The sequence below is a fragment of the Tiliqua scincoides genome, chromosome 2 (genome assembly GCF_035046505.1).
Source record: "Tiliqua scincoides isolate rTilSci1 chromosome 2, rTilSci1.hap2, whole genome shotgun sequence".
Taxonomy (NCBI): Eukaryota; Metazoa; Chordata; class Lepidosauria; order Squamata; family Scincidae; genus Tiliqua; species Tiliqua scincoides.
Window position 1 is genome coordinate 113,304,206 of NC_089822.1, and position 22,811 is coordinate 113,327,016.

Here is a 22,811-nt window from a genome sequence, read left to right on the forward strand (position 1 = left end):
CCAAAATCCAGACACCTTCCTGTCCCAAGCAGTCCAGATAAAGAATAATCAACCTGTAATTCATTTTAGAAACTTAGTACAAGTACCGGCCAAACAGGCACTCTTGGGGAGTCTCAAACCAGTTAAGCAACAGGCTCAGGGCATGGTACTCAGGATTACAGGCAGGTCAGGAAAATCAAGGTTGCTGTGCAAGTTAGGGGCTAGAAAAACAAGCACTGGTTCATCCAGCAGCCAGGGAAAGCTCTCAAGCAGGGTATGAATGTCAATGCCATCATCAGCCATTTGCTCCAGCAGCTGGTTAAGCAGCCCAAAGTAAGCTGCCTCTGCATATGGCAGTGCCACATCATGACCGATAACGGAGCACTCTCTCCTTGTCCAGCTCTCTCTTACAGTCACCCTTGATAAGCCAAGCACATGGAAGAACTTCTTTCAGGCCCAGTGTTCTCTTTGGCAAGAGCACAGGCTCTCCGCAAATAATTCTGAAGACCAGACCAGTCAGGCATTGTGAACCCTAAAAAGAACTCTGGAACAGAAGACAAGGCATTAGGCCAGGGGTGTCAAACATAAGGCCCAGGGGCCGGATGCGGCCCACAGAAGCTTTTCATACGACCCTCAGGCTTTCAGCTGCTGAGTAGTGCTGAGGTGTTACTGCTGAAAGGGCAGCCTACATGAAAATTGGGCTCTCCCATTTCTTGAAATATGATCAAGATTCATATATTTTCTCTTTTGTTATTTGCAGCTAATGAGTGAGAAAAGTGAGAAAAAGTGTTTATTTTTGGTTATGACCAGTTTAATGACATTACTTCTCACCTAATGACATCACTTCCAGCCCTCAGCGGGCATCATGAATGCTATGTGGCCCTTTGTATGAAATGAGTTTGACACCTCTGCATTTGGCAGCCTCATGCACCAGGAGTGGGAAGGCAGGAACTCCAAGAGGAATTTTATCAGGGGGTACAAAGTTTCTTTTGGCCCCTTTGCAAAGAGGGAAGGGTGAAACAGAGCAAGGGGTGGTGGTGGTGGACAAGCAGAATGGGGGCAGGGGGGCAAAACACAGTAGGGGGTTGGGTGGAGACAGCTGGAAAAGTCTTTGGAGCCCAGCTCTACCCACCCATGTCCATGTGGCATTGGCAACTAGATGGAGTAATATGGAAACACAAACACACTCCCAAGTCTCTCTAAAATCTTTTAAATATAGAAAACCATTGCAGAAAATTAGAACCATCGTATTTAGGCTGCAATCCTAACCCACTTTCCAGCACTGACATAAGGGCAATGCAGCTCCAAGGTAAGGGAACAAACACTGCCTTACCTTGAGGAGGCCTCCATGACTGCCCCCTCAACTGCACAGCTATGCCAGTGCTGGAAAGTGGGTTAGGATTGGGCCCTTAGGCTCACACTAGAATGGAAAGTGTCCTGTGTGTACCAAAACTTGCTTCCGCAGAAGCTGTAGCCTTGCAGCTGTGTCCCTGAGCAGCTGTGTCCCATTCGCTCCTTCATGGTAAGCAGATCCACAAGCCCAAGAGCTACTGTAGTGGCCAGTTTCCTCCCAGATTTGACACTGTGTTAAGGAGTGTCACGTATGCATTTCTTAGCCCAGTATATATGGCTTGCCAGTAGTTACAGCCACACACTTGTGGTAGCGTCCCCAGCATCCCATGTGGGCAGCAAGTCCAGCTGAGATCAGAAAATGCAAGATCCCAGGAGAATTTCCGGGCCCCTCTTTGGGTCCTGGGCCCTCTTTTTGGCCCTGGGTACAAATTACCCCCCTCTCCTAGGCCCTAAGGGCAGGATCCATCCATCCATCCATCCATCCATCCATCCATTCATTCATTCATTCATTCATTCATTCATTCTCACATCCATCTCCCCTGCCCCGCTGCGCTTCAGCTTCACCCCTCTCCTACTCGACCACCTGAAGGCTCGATCCTTCTTCTCCCTTTATGGCAGCCGGCCCTGGGCTCGCAGGTGCGTCCAATTGAGCGCCCTCGCCCAGCGGCAAGCTGCTTCTGGCCCTCCCCTGCGCACTGCCCAAGTAATCTGCTGGCGGGGGGGGAGGTTTGATTCCCCCCAACCAGCCCTGGCTGCGCGCCACTCGGCATGGAGAGGATGCTGTTCGTGGACGGGCAGCCCCCGGACTTCTCCGTGCTGCAGGAACTCCTGTGCCTGCCCTGCCTGGAAGCCGAGCCCAGCAGCGGCAGCAGCCCCGCCCTCAATCCGGGTGGCGTCGGGTCAGAGGCAGCCGCCTCCAAAGGAGCCAGGTTTGTTCCTCTGCTAACCTGCCCGGGAGATCCGTAGCCGGTCCCACCTCTCCTTCCAGATCAGGGCCCAGAGCAGCAGAATGCGAAGCCCTTGCAGGCACTCCTGGGCAACTTCTGCCAGCAAGCCCAACTCCTTGATGCTCACTCGGGAGTAAACGCGGCCTTGGAGCACGATCCTAGGCATGTCTACTCAGAAGCCAGTCCCATTGTGTTGGGGGGGGCTTACTCCCAGGGAAGCGTGGAGAGGATCGCAGCCTGGCTGGATTCAGTGGGATTCACCAGGCAGGTTCATTCCGAAAGTCCTCGCCAACTTTCCGGCAGCGAGGTGAGCTCGGGGAACAAGCACTGCCTTGCCTGGAGGAGGCCTCCCTGAGTGCCCCCTCTGCAGGCTGCAGCACACGCCCCATTGGCACAGCTGTGCCGGTGCTGCAGCAGAGCGGGTGAGGATGGGGGCCACGGGGGGTGGCAGCCTGGGTTCCGAGGAGGCAGGCGGGGGATCGGACTGCCCACTGCTTTCCAGGTGCCCAATCGGGGGCTTTGCGCGCCACTCCGAAGGCGCTTGTGCCTTTGGGCGGGCGAGGCGCGAGCCGGGGCTTCGGCCGCTACCGGGAAGAGCTTGGAGGCGCCACAGGGCGCGTGCGGAGGTGCGCGCGCGGGAAAGGGTCTGCGCGCGCCTCTGCGAAGCCTGAGCAGGTGCGCCGCCGGGAGGGAGTCTCCAGGTTGGGAGGAAAGAGGCTGCCTGCAGGGCGGGAGGCTGGTGGCCGGAGAGGTGGGCTTCGCAGCGAGAGGGGGTGGAGGCGCCCTGTGTGGAGACCGTGGAAAGAAGAGGCGAGAGTCTGGGCTCTGCCCCAGTGATGGCGGGAGCAGCAGCTCTCCTCGGAGGGGCTGGCCGTGGGGGTGGCGCCAAGGTAGAAAGAGTCCTTTCCCCCCTCCTCAGTTCTAGGGCCATAAGGTGGGTGAGGAGGCAGGTGAGGCAGAGCCTCTTCCCTGGGGTTCTTCCAAAAGCACCGCAGCCCTGTGAGGCGCCCAAGCACTTACAATCCACCCACAGAGCGAGTTCACCCCACGGAAGAGGGCAGTGTGTGTGTGAGAGAGAGGGGGGGGAATGTGCTCTGTGCATGGATTGTGGATACTTGAGCGCCTCACACAGAGGCGGTGCTTTTTGAAGAACTCTGGTGGGGAGGCTGTGCCTCACCTGCCTCCCTACCCACCGCCCATGGGTTGTGGGTGCTTGGGCGCCTCACAAGGAGGCGGCACTTTTCAAAGGACTCTAGAGGGGAGGCTCTGCCTCACCTGCCTCTGCATCCACCGCACATCCCTGATTAGAGGCGTCTGGCACACCACCTGGGGGACTGAGTAGCCTTCCCTGATCTGAATGAACGGAAAAAGAGGGTCTCCAAGTTGTGAGGGGGCAGTTTCCATTTAAAGAAGGGGAGCCTGTTTTAACTAGAGAAGATGTTCTGCAGGGGCTGCTGGTCCTCCCCGGCTCCCCCAGTGTTCCAGCCGCCTATTTCCCCAGGCTGGCAAAGATTTCTTCAAGATCTCTACAGTGTGAGGAGTGGGAGGGAGCCCCAGAGTCAGGGTTCTCAGGGGGGATGTAACATGAGGAAGCGCTCATTGACTTCAAAAAGATGTACGTACCAATACAGGGTTGTTGAGTTGAGTTGAAAAACTTATGAAGGTATAAAAACACTGGTTTTGCTGAGTCGAGAAGGTTGTGATCTGATGCTAAGAAGCCACAGACACAGAAACAGACTCTTGAGTTGGCTCATCTGAAGTCAGTGGGACTTATCTGAGAAACGTGTAGATGATTATGCTCTAAAATGCACACAGATATCTGGAAATATGGCAGTCTCTGCCAGGAAGACTGACAGCAGCCTTGCCTCATGGGCAGCTCGATCTCTGAACTTGCATCTGCTGCAGCAAGTTTGGTCATTTGTGTTCCACAGGATTCTTTGCTTTGAGATTTTGTTTCAGGGCTATCTCTCTTGCTCTGTTACTCCAGGCTCTTGTTCTGGCTATTGGAAGAGCCCAATCCTAGGGATGTCTACTCAGAAGTAAGTCCCATTATATTCAGTGGGGTGGTCTTAGACTGCATGCCTATCTAGACTTACCTGGGAGTAGTTCCATTGAATTCAGTGGGACTTACACCTGACTAGACATGCAAAGGGTAAGGATGCTGTTTACAGAACAAAAGGCATGGGGATCATTCCATGTCAAATCATCACATTGTTTCAGAACCTCCCCAGATTTTTATGAAATTTGGGGTGTTTATTTGTCCTATGATGTAATGCAAAAATACCAATTTTTAGCAGCCTGTGTTCATTGTTTAGTAGCCTGTGTTCAGTTTGTGAAGACAACTTGCTTCTGTTATTTGTTGATAAATATCTGTAGTGTCAGTAGCAAATGTGATGTAATAATTTGAGGTAGCTTTTTTATTAATGAGGATGCAACAAACATCTCTAAAGTAGATAAGAAATGGACCTTAAGTTGTTTTAATCCATTTAAAAAACCTAATCTTTCCCATCAAAGGAAGGGATTAATAGCCCAATCCTGAGCTGTCTCAGGTGCAGGGCTGAGGTGCTGGGCTGCGGCAGCATCGAAAATGGCTCCTCAGGACAAGAAATTTCCCCTCCCCCCCCCCCCCGGGTAAAGCGAGTAGCCCACAATGGGGCTACTCGATTCACTGCCAACGAAAAGGTCAGCGGGGAATCATAGGCTTTGGATCCGGTGGAGCGTTGCTCCACTGGTCTCGCCTCCCTAGCATTCCATTTTTTTGATAACATTTTGAAAATTTAGGCTTAAATATATTTTCACTCTGAGTTAAAAAATAAAAAATGCAGTTCTTTAATAACTCCATAGGATCATTATGACAAGTTTTATCAAAATCTAAGAACGTGAGGTAGAAAAATATTACGTGTGATGATTTGCCATGGAATGACTTGTGAGTGTTCAGAGTTATTATGAGGTATTTTAAAGTATATTCTCCAGATTTTCTGATAGCTTTCCCCCAGCTATAAATATTGAAATTTAAATTATATCCTTGAATCTAGCAGACCTGAAGGAGGGAGGCTTTTATTAGAGAGTTTTTCTAGTTCAATGGGAGTGAGTTCAGTGGAACATACTACCAGGTACATGAGCATAGTATATGTGCAAAGTGCCTTTCCTTCTTGTTAGCACATAACCTTCTAGTTGACCCTCTGACTGACCCTCTCCTTCTCTTTCCCGTAGGTGTGAGTCCCTAGGCATGGCCTGCTGCTTCCAGATGCCAGATAACACAGCCCTCAGCTTCCTTCAGGAGACTGCCCAGCTCCTCTCCCCACCAGAGCCTATTGGTAGCACCCCAGGCACGCCTCCACCGCAGGTGGGCTTGGCTGTGCACCCTAGGCACAGCTCCCCTTCGGTGGTCCAAGGCGATTGCTTATCCCCTACTCTGGCCTCTCTTGGTCCATTGGATGCCCTGAGCCTCATCAGCCTGCACTGCTCCAACCTCGAGTCGGAGCCTGTCGAGCTCCCAGAGGCTGGCGTGGTGGAGCAAGAGAGGCCTCCTAGCACCCTCTTCAAAAACTGTTGTGGCAACCATCTGTGGACAGCCTGTGTGGAAGAGCCCAGAGCGGTGAAGCTACAGGGCTCTGGTGGCCCGCACAGGCCCGAGTCGCAGTGCAGCAAGAAAAGAGTCTCCCGCAAGCAACCCAGACCTAGGCGGAGCTGCGAATCCCGAGATCCTGCCTTCCAAGGGGTGACTTTCCAGATGCAGTTGTGCCACAGCAGCTCTGAGGGCTGTCAGCTCCTCATTAGCCCCCGATACAGCAGGTACAGCAGCTGGAGGGCAGTTCAGGGAAACGATGCCAAAATTGTACTAGTTGTTGGAGGTAGTTCTCACAACAACAAAATCTTTCCCAGAGTCCCAAGGGTTTTTCCCCTCCCTGAACCAATTGTCTGTCCCATCACAAGGCTCTTTATTAGTACCAGCATTTCTTTCCTGACTTTCTGCCTCCTTTAGGACTTCAAACTTCATTCATGAATGCTAGTACTAGTATCTAGGTGTTAGAATTTCAACTTTCTTTTCCACAAATTCCTTCCCAAAAGTTTCCAAACTGTGGACCACTACATCCTAGAAAAGTCATTGCCACATCTCTTGAAGCTCTGTTCTGTGCCGCAGCAGCAGCTTTCAAACCCAGTCTCCTCAGAAACTCACACTGGGCAGGCACTTTTGCTGCTCATCATCCCAGGTGTGCCCTCCCCCTGTTTTTCAGATGGGAACAGCTGCCCAGCATGACTTTCTGAGGAGACTGGGTTGAAAGATAAGAGGCTGTGGCAAGGAATTGAAAGCTCGGTGTTGTGTGGGGACGCCTTTTCCAGAGCACTGGATTTGGCCCACGGGCCAGGGTTTGCCGCCTGCTGTGTTAGATCAATAAATGTTGCTCCTCATAGCCATCTTCTTGTGCAGAAGTCATGCTCTTTCCCTATTTCTTTTGGTGGGAGGAGGGGAAGTAGAAACTTTAAAAGCAAGGCATGTATTTTTGTGGTGTGCAAGTTTGTCAAAGGGCTTCTTTATGGATAGCTCTTCTTTAGCTGTTAAAGCAATTTTGCTTGGAGGAAAGTACTAGGGAGGAGATTCTCTTCTGTTAGTATACAGTACTGCAGCATTTACCAAACAGTGGATTGGGACCCACTGGTGGGTCCTGACCTGATTTCTGGTGGGACACGAAGTGCTGAGCAGAGCCTCCAATGTAAACAGAGGTGATGGCAACGGCACTCTGGGAGGTGACATCATAATGTCACTTCTGGGTTCTTCTGGAAGAGAAGGCAATGGTGATGGTGGCAGCTTTGTCATCTCGCTGCTGCCCTATTCCTTCTCCTTTGGAGACTAACAGCTCAATCCTATCCAACTTTCCAGCACCGGTGCAACTGCGATGCAGCCCCGGGGTAAGGGAACAAAATGTTCCCAAACCTTAAGGAGGCCTCTGTGACTGCACCCCCAACACAGGAAGCAGTGCATACCCCATATGCACAGCAGCACCAGCACTGGAAATTTGGGTAGGATTGGGCTGTAAGACTCCAAAGGAGAAGGAATGGGGTGGCAGCAAGATCGCAAAGTCATTGAAACATGAGGAGGCAGCAGCAACCTACAGCCACATTTGTACTCCTGCTTCTCCTGCTGCCACTTATGGTCCTGCTGGACCTCACATGGCACCCCTTTCTGGCTTGGCACCTGGGATGGCTCACCCCCCAACTGCTATGCCACTGCACCGGGTATCACTCATAAATGAAATTGTAGGAAGTTCATTTAAAATTGACTTGAAAAATAACCATTTATGAAATCTACGCTGTTCTCATAGGTACTCTCTCTGATATAGGAGCTAGTTTATTATTATATTGCTTTTCAACAAATAGTTGACAAAGTGATTTACATAGTGGGGGAAAAAATTATTCACTGACCCAAAGGGGCTCAAAATCTGAAAAAAGAAGAGGCAGCAACAAATAAGCAGCTCTTGAAAAAGATTCTATGATATAGCTAGGGACAACTGCTTTCACCCATGAATTGTACAAGAATCACCAGGTAACAGTGGAAAGCTGTGTTCAACAGCACTTTTTTTCTCTGTTCTACAAGCATGCACTAAAAATGGAATTGCATTCTTCTGTTCCAAAGCTATTGTTCATTTCGTGTAGTTTTAAATTAAATTGCTTACATGATTTTGGAATTATGAGGAATAGACAGTAACAGACCTGCCCTGCTATATGCCTACGATGGTCTATGATGCTGTCCCACTGCACCCCACTTAACCAGCACAATAGAGTCTCACACAATGTTGGGGGCAGCTGGGAAAGAGTTCTGAGGCTTCCCCATGGTCTTCAGCAGTTCTTCTGGGAAACCAGAAGTACTGCTTAAGATCGCAGCAGAAGCCTCAGAAGATTTCCCATACAGTCTGGAGTGCTGCACTGACACAGCGCTCCGGACACTTGCCCTCCCTCCACCCCTCCAGACGCGCCACTGGGAATAGAAGCAGGATCATGTGATCCTCCCAGAAATGTGAATTGGTTCCCAATATTCCCTTTTCCTAAGAGTTTTTCTTATGTCCTCCCATTTTATTTGACATGATCCTAAGAACACAATTGCACCATTGGTTGTGTTCCCAAAAGCACTGTAACAGAGAATGCAGAAAAGGTAATGTCAGGGGTATGATGGTGTAAAGTCAGGGTTAGTTCCTGACTAGCGTTGCCTGGCAGAATGGTACTTCTGCTCATGGGGGAGTGGATGAGATTTCTGCCAACTGATCCATTAATCAGAAACACCACATGCCATATTCCACACTCTTCAGGGTGCAGGGACACACACAGAAGCTTGCTCAAGGTAAGGGAATATTCATTCCTCACTTCAGGGCTCCACTGTAGCTGCATTGGCACTGGAATGTTGGATAGATTTGGGCCTTTAGTTTTTGATACACAAAGTGTAAAAGTTGTTGCAGCCTTTCAAACTTCCTCCTTGCTTTCCGTGGCACCTGACTTTCTGTCTCCAGAGATGGCAATGCGCTCCTAAGGTGCTCCCAAGTGTGTGCATGTATTGCAATTCTTGGGAATTTACATGCAATCAGTGGTGTAGCTAGGTCATTTGATATCACTGACCCATAAATTTTTAACAACCGCCCCCATAAAAAATCACTAGGGTTGGTGTCACTCAGTGCAATAACTCATGTTGTCACTCCCATTAACTTTATTTATTTAAATATTTTTTAATATATAATGGTATAGGTCACCCAACAAATCAATAACTAACAAAAAAACCAGTGGCCAGCATGACACTCGCACAATAGGACTTCTAGTTTTAGCTCTGACACATAGAAATGAGAGGTGATTTGTACAGTAACTGATGCTAACATCTTATCAGTTCCATGCTTTGTCATAACTCCTCATTTGCTCTCAGAACAATCAATCTCATTGATCAGTTTTGAGTTAAAGAAATCCACTTTTTGTTACATAAGACAGTTGTGGTTTCTTTTTCTGTTTATTTGGCTATAACTTTTGATGGAATAGAGATAATTCAATGTGGTTTTTTGTTACATTATGTATTAAATTACCTTCCAAATGATATGTTATGATATTGTTTATAAATACAAATTTTCCTAAATGTTTCCACAATCCTGACAACTAGTGGTGTCACTTCCCGCAATGTGGTTCACCCCCATTACCCCTAGCAACATCACTGCATACAGTACCCCCACTTTGTACTTCTGTGCCACTGCTTTGTACTTCTGTGCCACTTCTGGCCAAACTGTGGAGGATGGGGCAGTATATTTTGGATAAAATCAGTCTAATTTTTCTGCCTTGAAATTACTCTCCAAATTCATCTCCTGAAAAACCTTCAGCTTACCTTCTTGCTGGAAGGTAGGCTGAAGGCCAGATCTTGCTGGAAGCATCCATACTACTGTGGAGTTTGCATTTTCCCAATGGCACTCTGAATGTTACATGTTTTTTTTCCTGGTCATTTGAAAGAACTTATAATTTTACTGAGTACCCCAATGTGGGGAGGGGCTGTAAAGCACATTTGTGGCACCCTGTGAGTAAGCAGCACTTACTGTCTGTGAGTAAGCAGACAGGAAAGTGCTGTCCAGTGCTGAATCCAAGTGCACAATCCAACAAAGCAGGTAAGTTCCTGCCAAGTGGCACAAGGGGGTGCGTGGAACAGGGCAGGGTAGAATCGGGGAGAGCAGAGGGAAGCGTTTTTGGCCTGTAAGGGGGCAGGATTGACAATACTGGCCTGTGAGGAATCCTATTTCCCCCTCCTGGGCTTGAAAACCTGACATGGGGCTTCTTGGACTTGTGCCACTGATTTCTCTGGCACAAATCTGATTAGCCCCATTGTACAGGCTAGAGCTCTACATGGGTTAAGGGAACAAATGTAGACTCTTCAATCTTAAATGTAGCCTGCTGAATTGCGGTGCTGGCTATAGTGTCGACTGTGTGGCCCTGATATGCCAGTACTGTTTAGGATTGGGCTGTTAAAAGGTATAAATCAGACTCAACCTCTGGTATAAAAGAGTATAAAAAGAGTCCAGTATAAAAGTATTGGTTAAATATTTTGACATGCTCTCTTGGAAAAGAGAAACTAATACAAATGGGGAATAACTATATTTGATGTAATATGATGTGGATGAAACAAAATTGTAGTGATGAGCTGGCCTAGGATAGTTACACTCAAGGAGGAAAAGTATACAACCGCTTAACAACCTTCCGCTTAATGGCAGACCACCTATACAATGGAGAAGCACAACAAAGAGGCTCTTACTGAGACAATCAGATCTCTCATAGCTTGCAGCAGAGTGTCTGTTTACACAACAAAGAGGTTCTTAATCGGCCTCCAGAAGCCTGCTAAACCAGAGAATGTCTGGTAGGGAGCATCTTTTTACACAACAAAGGCACTAGATTGGGCTGAATGTTCACTTAATGACCTAATTGCATAACAACAGGGAATCGGAGAACATATCCCCATTGTTAAGTGGTGCACACCTGTATATATGCAATGTTTTTCAATATTTGCCAGGCATTACTCCTGTTGTTTAACTCCAGAAGGTTACTAGCCATGTGTACTGTGGGCTTTAAATATTTAGGTTTAAGGATTTTTTTACTACTCTATAAGTTTTCATTAACATTTGCATTTTTAAAAAATGTTTTACAGGCATGACCCCATATCCATGGGGATTCTGTTCCGGACCCCCCCACAGTTACCTGATACCGTGGATATGGGCAACGCCTGTCCCTCCACCCTCTGGAGCCAAGGGGAGCTCTGCTGAGCACAGCAGAGACTGCGGATGTCTGTCCATGATGTTTTGGACATTCAGGAGCTCAAAACACATGACTTTCAGTTTCACAGAAAATCCAAAAGTGATGTTTTTAATGCCCGCTGGGGCTTCCCAATGTCTTATATAGCATTAAAAATGTCATTTCTGGTTTCTCTTGGAAAATCACGTGCTTTGAGCTGCCAAGCTCATTCTGAGCCTGGCAGAGGCCATGAATAGACATCCGGAGCTCAGGGGAGCAGAGCTCCCCTTGCCTTTGGAGTGGGTGTGCATGGAAGATGCATGCAGAGGGGCCCATGGGCCTGATACATGGGTAACTGAATCTACAGATAGGGGATCCATGAATATGCCCCCCCCGTACGTATACTGACTTGAGAGTGTTTCCGACTTATTTTTGTTGGCCTGCTGTAAATGACCAGCAGCCCAATCCTAAGCTGCCTGGCATCCAGAGGAGCAGTTGCACCGAAATGGCTACCACTGCATCCTATGGGTGTCATGGCAGCTGCTGGAGTCTGTTCAGGAGAAGGGGCATTTTTTCCCTTCCTCAGGTAAGAGCGCAGGCCCCGCAATGGGTCTCTTCCAGTCTGTGCTGGCTAGTTTGCCAGCACAGACTGGAACAGCTCCAGGAGAGGCTTTTCAGCCCAACATGAAGCATAAGATCCTGTGGGGCAGGGCTTTGCTGGTCCCACCCCCTCCTGCCCAGGTTCCTCCCCCTACCCTGCTCTCTTCCCCTCTGTTCTTCCCACTCCCTGCTTCCCCCCTGCCCCGAAAGTACTTGTTGCCAGCCAGCGCTTCAAGAGCACCTGCCAGCCCTTCACATGGTGCAGAGGCTCAGTGCCAACTAGTGCTGGTCCAGCGCCGGTGGCCCGTCTTCTCTGGGTGCGGAGGACACGTTTGTGACACCCAGTGCTGGCGCGGGAGCTCAGCACCAGTGCTAATGGAATTAAGGGTTGGGCCCTAGAGTGGATAGTATCAGCAGCAGACCTAGCGTTTTGTAAATGAAGCAGATGCCCTGGTTGCTAGGTCTGTGCGCTTCTAGGACCGTGCGGGAAGCTTCTCTGAGGCTTCTGATGCAGTCAGAAACTGCACTTCTGATTTTCCAAAAGTGCAGTTTAAGACCCCTGTGGAACTTCAAAACACTTTCCGGTTGGTCCTGGAGTTACACAAGGCTCGGTATTGCTGCGGTAAGTGGGGAGGGGGAGCGACTTCGCACAAGGGGAGGTGACATGTAGCAAGGGGATGGCATCGTGGATCTTTGCCCCAGGTGCGGGGCTGTGGAAGTCTGCCACTGGATAGTATAATGACTTTGGATCTGAGAGCTATTACAGATCCAATGTCCTCAGCCATGGAGTCACAGTGACTTATCTCTCAGCCTCTGTTCTCCAGTAGTCTATATAACCAGGGTCTCCAAACTTTTCAGTATGAGAGCCACATTGTATATTTTATACATTTTTCATGGGCTGAAAAAAAAATTCAGTTTTATATATGAATTAATGAAATTTAGATGAATGAATAAGTTTTACTTTGATTTTTTTTTAGTTTAATGCCAGCTTTGGAGTTTAATGCCATGCTTAAACTGAGAAATGGTATATAATGAGTAAAAATGTCAAACATTAGCCAATGCTCTGACAAATATCCAAGTTGCTACGGGCTGGATAAAATCTTGTGACTGACCATTTATGGCCCCTAGCCAGTAGTTTGCAGATCCTGGTTTTTAAAATGGGAAAGATGTTAACCGTCCCAAAGTAATTATGAAATTGTGTGAGGTAAACAAGGTTAGTGTTCTTAGCAACTGAGCAGGATATAGAACCAATTAAAATAATTTGGAAATCAGTGTTTTTAAAGCTTATCTAAAATATTATAAATCTAATCTATGTTCAGTGGAAAACCTAGGAAAAGAAGCCAAGTTCCTATAGGAAGAGAAGAACTCAAAGCTGGGAGTTTGGAGGAGGAAGAAGAATGCCTCTCTACCCACAGTATGTTAATTTTTTAGGCATTAAATATTGTACCAACTGGTATTATAGGATTTTACAAAGGCAAAGACATGCTGATCCCTTTTTCTTCAGGAGAACAAACTCTAATGATCTGATCTTTTTTTAGTAATTGTGCAGGCGATTAAATGTTTTGATTGGGTTGCAACAATCTTTGGTGTCGTAACCCATGGCAATGTTCAGGTATTGCAAGCTGGATGCTGGTCTAGCACAGGGCTCTTCCAATTACGACTCATGGGCCAGGTCCAGCGTTTGGAGATGGCCCTTCCTTGTGTGAGCAATGCTTACCATTCTGCTGTGCTGCTGCTGTTCCTGGCACCCAATCTTGACACAGGATTACTCTGGGCAGTTGCATCTGCCTGGACATCCTGTTGCAAAGCCTGCTGGGGCGATGGGAAATAGATGCAACTGCCTAGAGCATCTCTGTGTCAAGATCAGGTGTGAGGAGCAGCAGCAGTGTGGAAGAACTGTAAGCGCTAGCTAGGACGGGGAGTGTTTTTCACCTGCATAGCAGTCTTCAGTTTGGAGACAGTTGAGGGTCCATCCAGTGAAAACATCATGCTAACAATTGTCAGACGTAGCAAATGAAGCAAACAAGGAGCCCAATCCAGCGCAAAGCCCCCCATGTCAACGCAGCAGCACCAGCACGGCTGCAGAATTTAGCAGGTGGGATTTCCTTGAGATAAGGGAAACATCTGCCCCCTTGCACCATGGTAAGCACTTATGCAATGTGACTGAATATTTCTCTGTTTGCACATTTTTACTTCTTTTCCAGCGAATGATTCATTTGTGCACCAGTTTAGTCCCTTACTGTAAAAAGTATGCCAGTTTCATTATTAATTACGGGGGGGGGGGGGCGCAGAATACCTTGCAAACTATTCCTGTGCCCCAATTTCCCTAAAATAACTGCCTTTGCCCTTGTGGTGCATAAAATGGGGTGACCCTAACACTCTGAAAAAGTACAGAAGAACAGTTTTATCTCTCTACTTTCCACAGAAAAATTCCAGAAAAATTTATGGAAGCAGTTTTTTGGGGGTTTGCTTTAAGAATGAATGGTGTGTTTTTGATCCAATTGACCTGATTCTGTAAGTCACTGCACGGGCACAGAAGTTCAGTGGATGAAAAATCAAGGCTCAAAGATTGACACACACAGGCAGTTGTCAAGGTCTTGCTGTCAGTCCCTGAAGTACCTGTTCACCTTTGTGTGACCATGTTGCAGCAACCCGGCCTAGAGAGTCATTCTGTCACCAACATCGCCTATCACCAGTATTCTGCGTAACACTGAATCCTCCTTACCTGCTGATTCAAAACCCACTGATTTGACCTACCCCTTGTTCCAAACCCTGTGCCTGGAGGACTTACAGGGGACCTCCTGAACATGAGCAAGTTTGTGTCCAGGAGGTCAGAAGAGGTGCAGGGAGGCCGGAACCTTCTGGCAGGCACTTCTGGTTTTCACAAAAACCAGAAGTGTCTTGTAGAAGGCTCCGGCAGGCATTCTGAGGAGGACAGGAAAGCACATCTGCATGCGGCTGCCCCATGCAGCAGAAAACGGGTTGGACTGCAGATTTCAATATCTGCTGTTTTTGGCATCCATGAGGATTCTGGGAACAGAACCCCTGCAGATGCCAAAGACCAACCTGTATTCTATGCTCCTAGTAAGATTGCTCCTAAATGTTCACAAATACTTTGTGTGTGTGTGTGTGTGTGTGAATGTGGGAAAGTCTAAAAAAAAAAAAACACTCACCTAGGCACTTGCCTGGTGAAGCAAATGCCTAAGATAGGAACATTAGCTGCTCAGATATTGATCCAATTGTCCTTTGCCTTTAAGGGAATAAGCGTTGTGCTTCTTGCAAGACCAAGAAAACACCTCTGTGGAGAGATGCTGAAGATGGGACCCCACTCTGCAATGCTTGTGGCATTAGGTATCTGGAGTATTTTCTCTCTCAAAACCCAACATAGGACGCTTATCCATTAAGGGTCTCTAAAATGTGCAGAAAGAAGTTGTAACAAATGGTTAATTTAGCCACGGGTTCCCACAGGCCACTGCACTAACCAACAAAATCTCTTCCTCTTGACTGCATGTAGATTGAACACAGTTTATATCCCCATCACTCTTCTTTCCCCTCTTCTGAAACCTGGGATTCTTAGCTTTCTGTTCAGAGGAAAGGTGATCTCTTCTTTTTTGTCTCTATGTGGCAGGATACTTCTACTTTCACGTCTTTAGAATAAGAAAGGAAATTGGGGGGGGGGAGGGGATTGCTGCAATTCACAGAAGTCAAATAGATCATTATGTACAGCAGTGGCATAGCTAGATCATTTGACACTCAGGGCCCATAAGTTTTTGACTCCACCCTGTACAACAAAATTAACTAATCTGGGCTTCCAGTCTGGGTAGGACCTCAGGTCTACCTGCCCAGCAAACAGCCACAGAGGCCAAAGTTTAACTAGGAACCCAGATCTACCCTCCTGGAAGAGATGGCTCCAGAGGGCAATCAGAATGGGAGCCCAGATTTACCCAGCTGGTAGATCTCGGCTCCAAGTCCATGGGGGAGCCCAGGTCTACCCATTCAGCAAACTGCAGCCACAGAGTTCAAATTTCAGCTGGGAGCCCACTAGTTTACTGGGCCACCAGTAAACACCAGTTGACCTGGCCTCTGGAGTTAAGAGTGCTCATGCTCCCTCCCCTGAAATACAAACGCTGGGCCTGTCCCTGACTCAGTGACATACTGCCGCTGCATCTGGAAGTTCAATGTAGCCATCATGGTTAATAACCACTGATAGACTATAGTCCACCATGAATGTTTAGAATCTAATTTAAAAGTCATCTAAGCCAGTGATCAACAACACTAAACCTTCCCACCAGTGGCATTGCTAGGATTAGTGTCACCCAGTCTGGTAACTCATGGTATCACCCCTCTTTATTTATTTATTTTACTATAGAACAGTACAGGTTAGCAAACCAATCAGTAAGCAACAAAGAAACAGTGGCCAACTTGGTGATGCTCACACAGCTGGATAGGAGTTTGAGTATTAGCTCTGATACATGGAAAAGGGAGCTGACTCACAATAACATCTTATTGGTTCCATGCTGTGTCATAACAACACCTTGTTAGCTCTCAGAACACTCATGCTCATTGGTCAATTTTGAATTAAGTTGCAAAGGCAGAAACGCAATCCCCAGGATCATGCTGCTGCTTGGGACAGAAGGGTTTTTTTTTTTACTTACTAGGAGCCAGCACAGGAGTCTTGGGGGGCAGGGGAACACTCTGCCAGGCTCCCTGCACCTTCAGATATATAAAAGGTACTTCCCGTTTTGCATCAAAAACCAGAAGTGCCCTTTTTTGTTTTTTTTTATGATGTTTGGAGGTGTGAGGAGTCTTGCAGAGGGCCTCCAGGACTCCTGAGCTGGCTTCTGGTAAGTTTAAAAAAAAATAAAACCACTTCCGTTCCCAGCAGCAGCATAATCCTGGGCATCACGTTGTCCCCTGTCCCTTTAAAGCACTGGTTCCCAACCTGTGGTTCGGAGACCATATGTGGTCCGCGAGACCTTGAGAAGTGGTCCGCAAGGTCTCAGGAAAAAAAATTTCTTTTGATAACTTCTAGTGTCTTGCTGAGCATGCACTCTCCACCAAATAGGCTGGAGACTGCCTACAGCCACAACCACTTGTCAGCTGTGACTGTGGGCAGTCCATTCTCTGTCCTCCCTGGCAGTCTGTAGGGGAGTGCTTGGAAGACAGACCACCAGAGAAGGCAGAAGCCAGATCACCCACAGCCACATGTGGTCCATGACAATTCCAGTTTTTATCTCAGTGGTCCACAGGCTTCTAAAGGTTGGGAACCACTGCCTTAAAGGGACAGGGATAAGGCTTCCCTGGCTGGGGTGTTGCAGTGCCCCAGTTTGTGAAACTCTGATGTACCAGATACTGCATGACCACTTTAATTGACCTCTGTTTTTCCCAGGTACAAAAAGTACAGAATTCGATGTTTCCATTGCTGGAATATTCCAAAGCATGGTGGGAAACCCTACTCACATTGTTCCAACTGTGGAGGCAAATTACATGTTGCAGCTGCCCACCACAAATCTGGGAAAAGGTAAAAGGTGCTTTTTTATTTTTTTAAGGAGAGGCACATATCTCTGTTGTGTTTGTCAGATATTTGCTGCTAGGTGAAGTTCATTTGTGGAGCTGCACAGGAGAGACCCATACAATTTTAAATTCATTGTGAAGGTGAATATCCTTGAATTTCTATGGATTGTCTTGGATTGTCATGGCATTGCTGCTTAGGAAGACGAAAATGAATATCCATGAGGCTGAAGTATTCCTGAAGCTTCTCTGGACTATTCTTCAGACCCCCCCTTTATGATTGTGGCAGCAGTCTCTGTTGACCTAATGAAAGATGCTCTGTAGATGAGGGTATGTGACATGCAAATATTGTTCAGGGTTGTCCCTGTTAAGCAGTTGGAGATTGACTCTGGCATTTAACACTGTGACAGGAGAAAGTATTCTTTTCATGCAGTCATTCTTCCTGCCATGATCTTACCTTCTTCCCTTACTCCTACCTCACCTTTTGGAAATAATCCCCACAGCAACAGGAGATGATTTTGCCACTGTGGGGATTATTTCCAACAGATCAGGAAGGGAAGAGTGGGGCAGAAGGAGCTATTTCTGCCTTTTTTCCTGTCAAATGGGAGTCTTAAAGATAGGAACCCATCTCCTAGAGTCTGACCCAGTGGTCCTCAAATTTTTTAGCACTGCTACCCACTTTTTAAAATTACATTCTACTGGAACCCACTTAGCTTTACAAGACTTTTAAAAGCCATTTCTGCTCAACATTGCATGTACACAACAGGGATCAAATGTGTATACCTGTGGGCTGCATGGAAATTGGTTAAAAAGGTGATTTAGAAAGAAATAATACTTTTTTAAATTTACAAATATTTATTTCTTTGCAAGGATCTTGATCCATTTCTTATAATGAGGCAGCCCAAATGAATAGCCTTAAGGCTTGAGGGGCTTAGTTATGTGACCCAGCCTTCATCTGCCCCCACTCTCTGTAATTCACAGACTTGGGGGGAAAAAAATCAGAAAAAAAGCTGTTCAAACATTTATTTCCCTATATTTACATAAGCTTGCAAACGGCAGCTATTTGCAGGGTAGCTAGCTACTATTTGATTTCTGAATAGCCTGAGGGCTTGAGCCACAGGGTTGTCTGGTCTGGATATGCTGTTTGCATTCACACAAACATTTTGGTGCCTAGTAACCGCAGATGAAACTCGGTGTAGGTTAACTCAAAACAGCAGTTGCCACATATGACTGAATGCTTTTGCATGGTGGAGCAAATCAAAATGGCCATACTGAGTAGAGCTGATCTTTTCTGCAAACCTTTGGTGGTTTTATATCCATTTATTAATCTTTGACATTTCTATACCACCCTTTCTCCAAGCAGCTCAGGGCTCAGCTCAGCAGTACATAGCTCCTTCCTTTTGTTCTTAGAACAACCCTGTGAGGTAGGTGAGGCTGAGAGAGGGAGGGAGTAACTGGCCCAATGTCACCCAGGCTGACCTGGAATTTGAACCTGGATCTTCTAGGTCTAAGTTCAACTCCAGAATTACTACACCATGGATTTTATGGCTCTCCTGCCAAGGCTCTCATTTAAAAATCATGTGCCCTTCCAAAGAATTCTGGGAATTCTTTAGTGAAGATGTTGAGAAAGATCTCTAAGCACTTCATGGAACTGTGGTCTCTAGGGTTCTCTGGGAAGAAGAAATGAATATCAAGTTGGTGCAGATATTCTATAGATAAACACAGTAGCTTCCCCTGCCTCCCCAACCATTCACAATTATTGGGATAAAAAAGTGCTACTGTGCCAATCAAAGGGGTCATTTTCTTTTCCAGATGTGGAAACTTCTTAAAGCTTTGCAATTAACTGGATATCAAAAGAGCGATTGGGAAAACTGACCAACTTGACTGAGGGCTCTGGATGAGCAGTTAGATGGATGATCATTTGATGTATTGACCAAAGGTATATGGATATAGGTATGGGTTTGTTTGTTTTCATTCCCACTTGCTGGATTCTGTTCCATTCTCAAGTTGCAGCTATGGCATATCTTGGGTTTTTGCTCAAGATATTGTGTATGTGGGAGAAAGTACAAAAAAATTGTTTCAAGGAAGGAGATACATTACTTTAGTTCCCATTTCAGCTATTTAGTAGCTGTAAATACTTGTAGGAGCGGAATACAATTCCTGTAGAGGACAATCAAGAGATCTAGGCTGCAACAGTATTTAAACTATGAATCCTACTAATCACATGGCAAACTCTTCCATGTGCATTGAATTAATTACTACCTGACTCTGCTGCACTTCAGGTTGCTGCTATATTGATAGCAGAGACATTAATATTCTTTAGAGAGGAATTGGAAAATGCAAAGCAGCATTTCTAAAACGTTAGCCTTTGGGGACAGCAGCTGTTGCAAGGATGCATAGTTGAGAGGGTTCATCTAAAACAAATAATGTCTCCTTGTCCTCAAATGCAGGAAGGCTTTTAAGAGACAGAGCAATTCTTTTACTGCAATAAGTATCCTATAATGAAACACTTCCCTGACTTGCTGGCAATGTTTTCCTACTGTGCCAGATTTAGATACCAAGACCAAATATATGTTTAAGCTATAACTTATTTTTATTTAATGAAAAGGTTTGTTAATATAATCTGCTGCCAGTATTACAGCTTCTCAGAGCTTGTGCCTCTGCTAGCTTGTATGTTGAAAGAACAAAAGTGTGTTTCTCTCTGGTTGGGAATGGGAGTGTTTCAAGAGAGACTGTAGAGGCTTTATTTTTTGAAGAATTTATTTTTGTAAATAGTATTTATTTTTGAAATATGGGGCTGCTGTTTGTTTTTCCCACAACACAACTCACCCCCCTCCGCAAGGAAACAAATCTGCCAAACTGTGAAATGTAAAGCTATAATATTTGAAAGTCTGTGTATTTTCAATGAATATACTATAAATTGTGATTCTGTTCAAGATGAGTGATGAGCTTCATGATGGTTATTTTATAGGCGAATAACTGTCATACTTCTACAATTTTTTTTTTACTGTAGCTGAGTAAGGAGGACTGTCCATTTCGAAAATATAGAAGTCTTAGTATCTTAAATTAAGACCAACCGAAATGACACAAAGTTGTGAGCAATGAGCTTTTGATTTCTGCAGAGTTCTTCATTGAAGTGAGTGGCAAAGCAAAAAAAAAACAGGGAGGGGGGAAGGGGGATACAGAAGGAAAAAATGGGGCATGTTGGCAGAGCTTCAAAATCTGCAAATTTGAAGGCCAAACTACATATGGGACCTTGTATCCACTGATTTGACTCACCACTGATACAGAGGTCCACTTTTAAATGCTTTGTAACATGGAAAAAAGTATCAAAATCCATTTCCTACCTTTGTGCTCTTAAGTAATATAATTTCATTCCGCTGGATTCCATTATTCACCGTGTCTGTTGGCTGAATGTGATATAGCATCTATATCAATGCATTCTGGGGCAACGGAGGAGCAAGAAACCTGGAAGTGGGTCTTTAAAGCTATTTTTCCACTGAGTATCCACTGATTTTTTTTTTTAATCTACCAGGGGTTCTGGAACAGAACCCCAGTGGATAATGAGGCACGATACAATATTAGTATGGGCTGTGACTTGCTTCTATCAATCTTGGCAAGGGAAAGGTGGGGTAGAAATTTTTAAAATAAATTTTTTTCCCATAAATATCAGTTAGATCTGATCTGCATTAGAAGTCTTTAGGTGCTGATCGATGTCCAGCTGTAATTTACAAAAAGAAAAATAAAACAGAAAGGCAATGATGTGTTTAAAGTCATGTTGAATTTGGTGTGGAAATCAGTTCCATGGAGAAAAAAAGTGTCCTTTTGAATTTGGTTTTGATGTTTTGTATTTCTAGTCTTGCCATAGACCAGGGGTCTTCAAACTTTTTGCACCCCAATAAATAATGGGACTGGGAACCAATTATCAATCCCACTCCCTTCTTGGGACCATATCCGGTCCACTTCACTGCTATGTTCTCCCAGCACTATTCATTGTAACCAAATATGCTTATCAGAAAGAGCAGAAAAAGTTACCATGAAGCCTTAATTCACGAAGCCAGAGGCCCCTGATTTGAGTGATTTGCTGAGTCTTCCACATGCAGAACTAGACTCTCTGAGTCAGCAAAAAGCATTGTTTTTTGCGACCTGGATTCAAGTCACCTGACTCAAGTTCCAATCCCTGCACTCCCCAGGTGTCCACACACTGCTCACATAAACTGCTACTCATGGACCCAACACCCAGACAGGTAGCTATACTTTGTGCTTTGAACATTTTCACTTTTTTCACCTCTCTCATTTTCCCTCCTCTCTCCCTATCTTTAGTTGCAGCTAGAATTGGCAGAGCATGGACCCCTGAAATCCTTCCCTACAATCTCCCTTTTCTCTGATTCCTTTGGATTCACCAAATACACTTGTACTACACTGCACTCACCACTATAGGGCACTCTCTATAGCAGTTCTCTATTAATTCTTGTGGGTATCCATTTTGTATTCTTCCTTAATAAAGTTATCCTCTTTTATTTGAAGTATTTCTTTCAGTCTTGTCTTTAAGTAGAAGGAATTTTTACAGAATGCAGTCTTAAGGTCCCAATGTTCCAGTAAGGTTGTATAATATTTCCCCTAAAGAAAACAATTCTTTAGGTTACACTAACATTCTGCAAAAAAAATGCTGAAAAATACCTTCATATCACCACTTTACTTAGAAAAAATTCCAGAAGAATGGGTGAGGTCAGTTTTTTGGAAACCCACCTCTTACCTATGTAGAGGAAACTGAGGGCCCAATCCTATCCAACTTTCCAGAAATGATGCACATGCCAATGGGGTATGTGTTGCATCCTGCTGTGGAGGGACTGTCACAGGGGCCTCCTTAAGGTAAGGCAGGGGTTATAGAATCATAGAGTTGGAAGGGGCTTAATAGGTCATCTAGTCCAACCTCCTGCCTTAGGCAGGAAATCCTTTTAGAGCAACTCTAACAGATGCTTGTCGAGCCTCTGCTTGCATATCTCCAGTGAGGGGAAAGTCCACCACCTCTCGGCAATCTGTTTCACTGCCTCCAATGGTTCTCAAACCCCGTCAGTTTCAGCCCTGAGGTAAGTCTTTGTGGGGGTTGGAAAAACAGCAGTGATGCGATCCCTAAGAGGGGGCTTCTGCCTAACCTGCTTCTGGGGCCTGGGTGGTGCACCATGAAACGCTCCTCAGGGTTCCCTGTGGCTTTTAGAAAATGGAAATAGCAACTGTGACCCTCTTCTGGGTTGCGATTGCGTCACTGCCTTCCCCCACCCCTTAAGAGGCCAGAGGCTGAGGCCCAAGTTTGAGAACCTCAGAGGTAAGGGAACAAAAGTTCCCTTACCTTGGGGCTGCATCAGTGCTGGAATGTTGGATAGGAGTGGGCCCTTAGTTACCAAATGGGTTTAACTCATCTCAGTCCGGATTTTGACTTGGGCATAAACTCTACTATAGCAACTGCCTTTTAAAATTTGGATTCCACTAGGAGTAACATTTGACAAAATCCAACCAAATTAGACCAAATTTTAAGTGCATAAGAGTATTATTATGCACGAGAAATGGATTGGGTTTTTTTGCAAATAAATATTACTTGTAAATAAATGCATAAGAGTAGCCTTGTAAAGCTTGTAAAGCCTAGTAAAACCAGAAAAAAGGTGATCTAGTAATACTTTT

The 22,811-nt window shown here is 46.0% G+C and overlaps 1 protein-coding gene across 1 annotated transcript; it reads left to right on the forward strand.

Moving 5' to 3' along the window:
- The first annotated feature begins 2,100 nt into the window (after positions 1 to 2,100).
- On the forward strand, positions 2,101 to 17,146 carry ZGLP1 (zinc finger GATA like protein 1). Its single transcript, XM_066612698.1, has 6 exons — positions 2,101 to 2,261; positions 5,493 to 5,756; positions 5,805 to 6,074; positions 12,941 to 13,035; positions 14,879 to 14,972; positions 17,011 to 17,146. Exons 1-6 carry the CDS (start codon positions 2,101 to 2,103, stop codon positions 17,144 to 17,146), a joined length of 1,020 nt encoding a protein of 339 aa, XP_066468795.1.
- Positions 17,147 to 22,811: the final 5,665 nt, after the last annotated feature.

Excerpts from the sequence above, each read along its gene's own strand:
- ZGLP1 (XM_066612698.1), top strand. The coding sequence starts at position 2,101 with ATGGAGAGGATGCTGTTCGTGGACGGGCAGCCCCCGGACTTCTCCGTG. Across the intron at positions 6,075-12,940 it reads ATTAGCCCCCGATACAGCAG|TGGAAAACCTAGGAAAAGAA; the intron begins GTACAGCAGCTG and ends ATCTATGTTCAG. Across the intron at positions 13,036-14,878 it reads AGAATGCCTCTCTACCCACA|GGAATAAGCGTTGTGCTTCT; the intron begins GTATGTTAATTT and ends TTTGCCTTTAAG.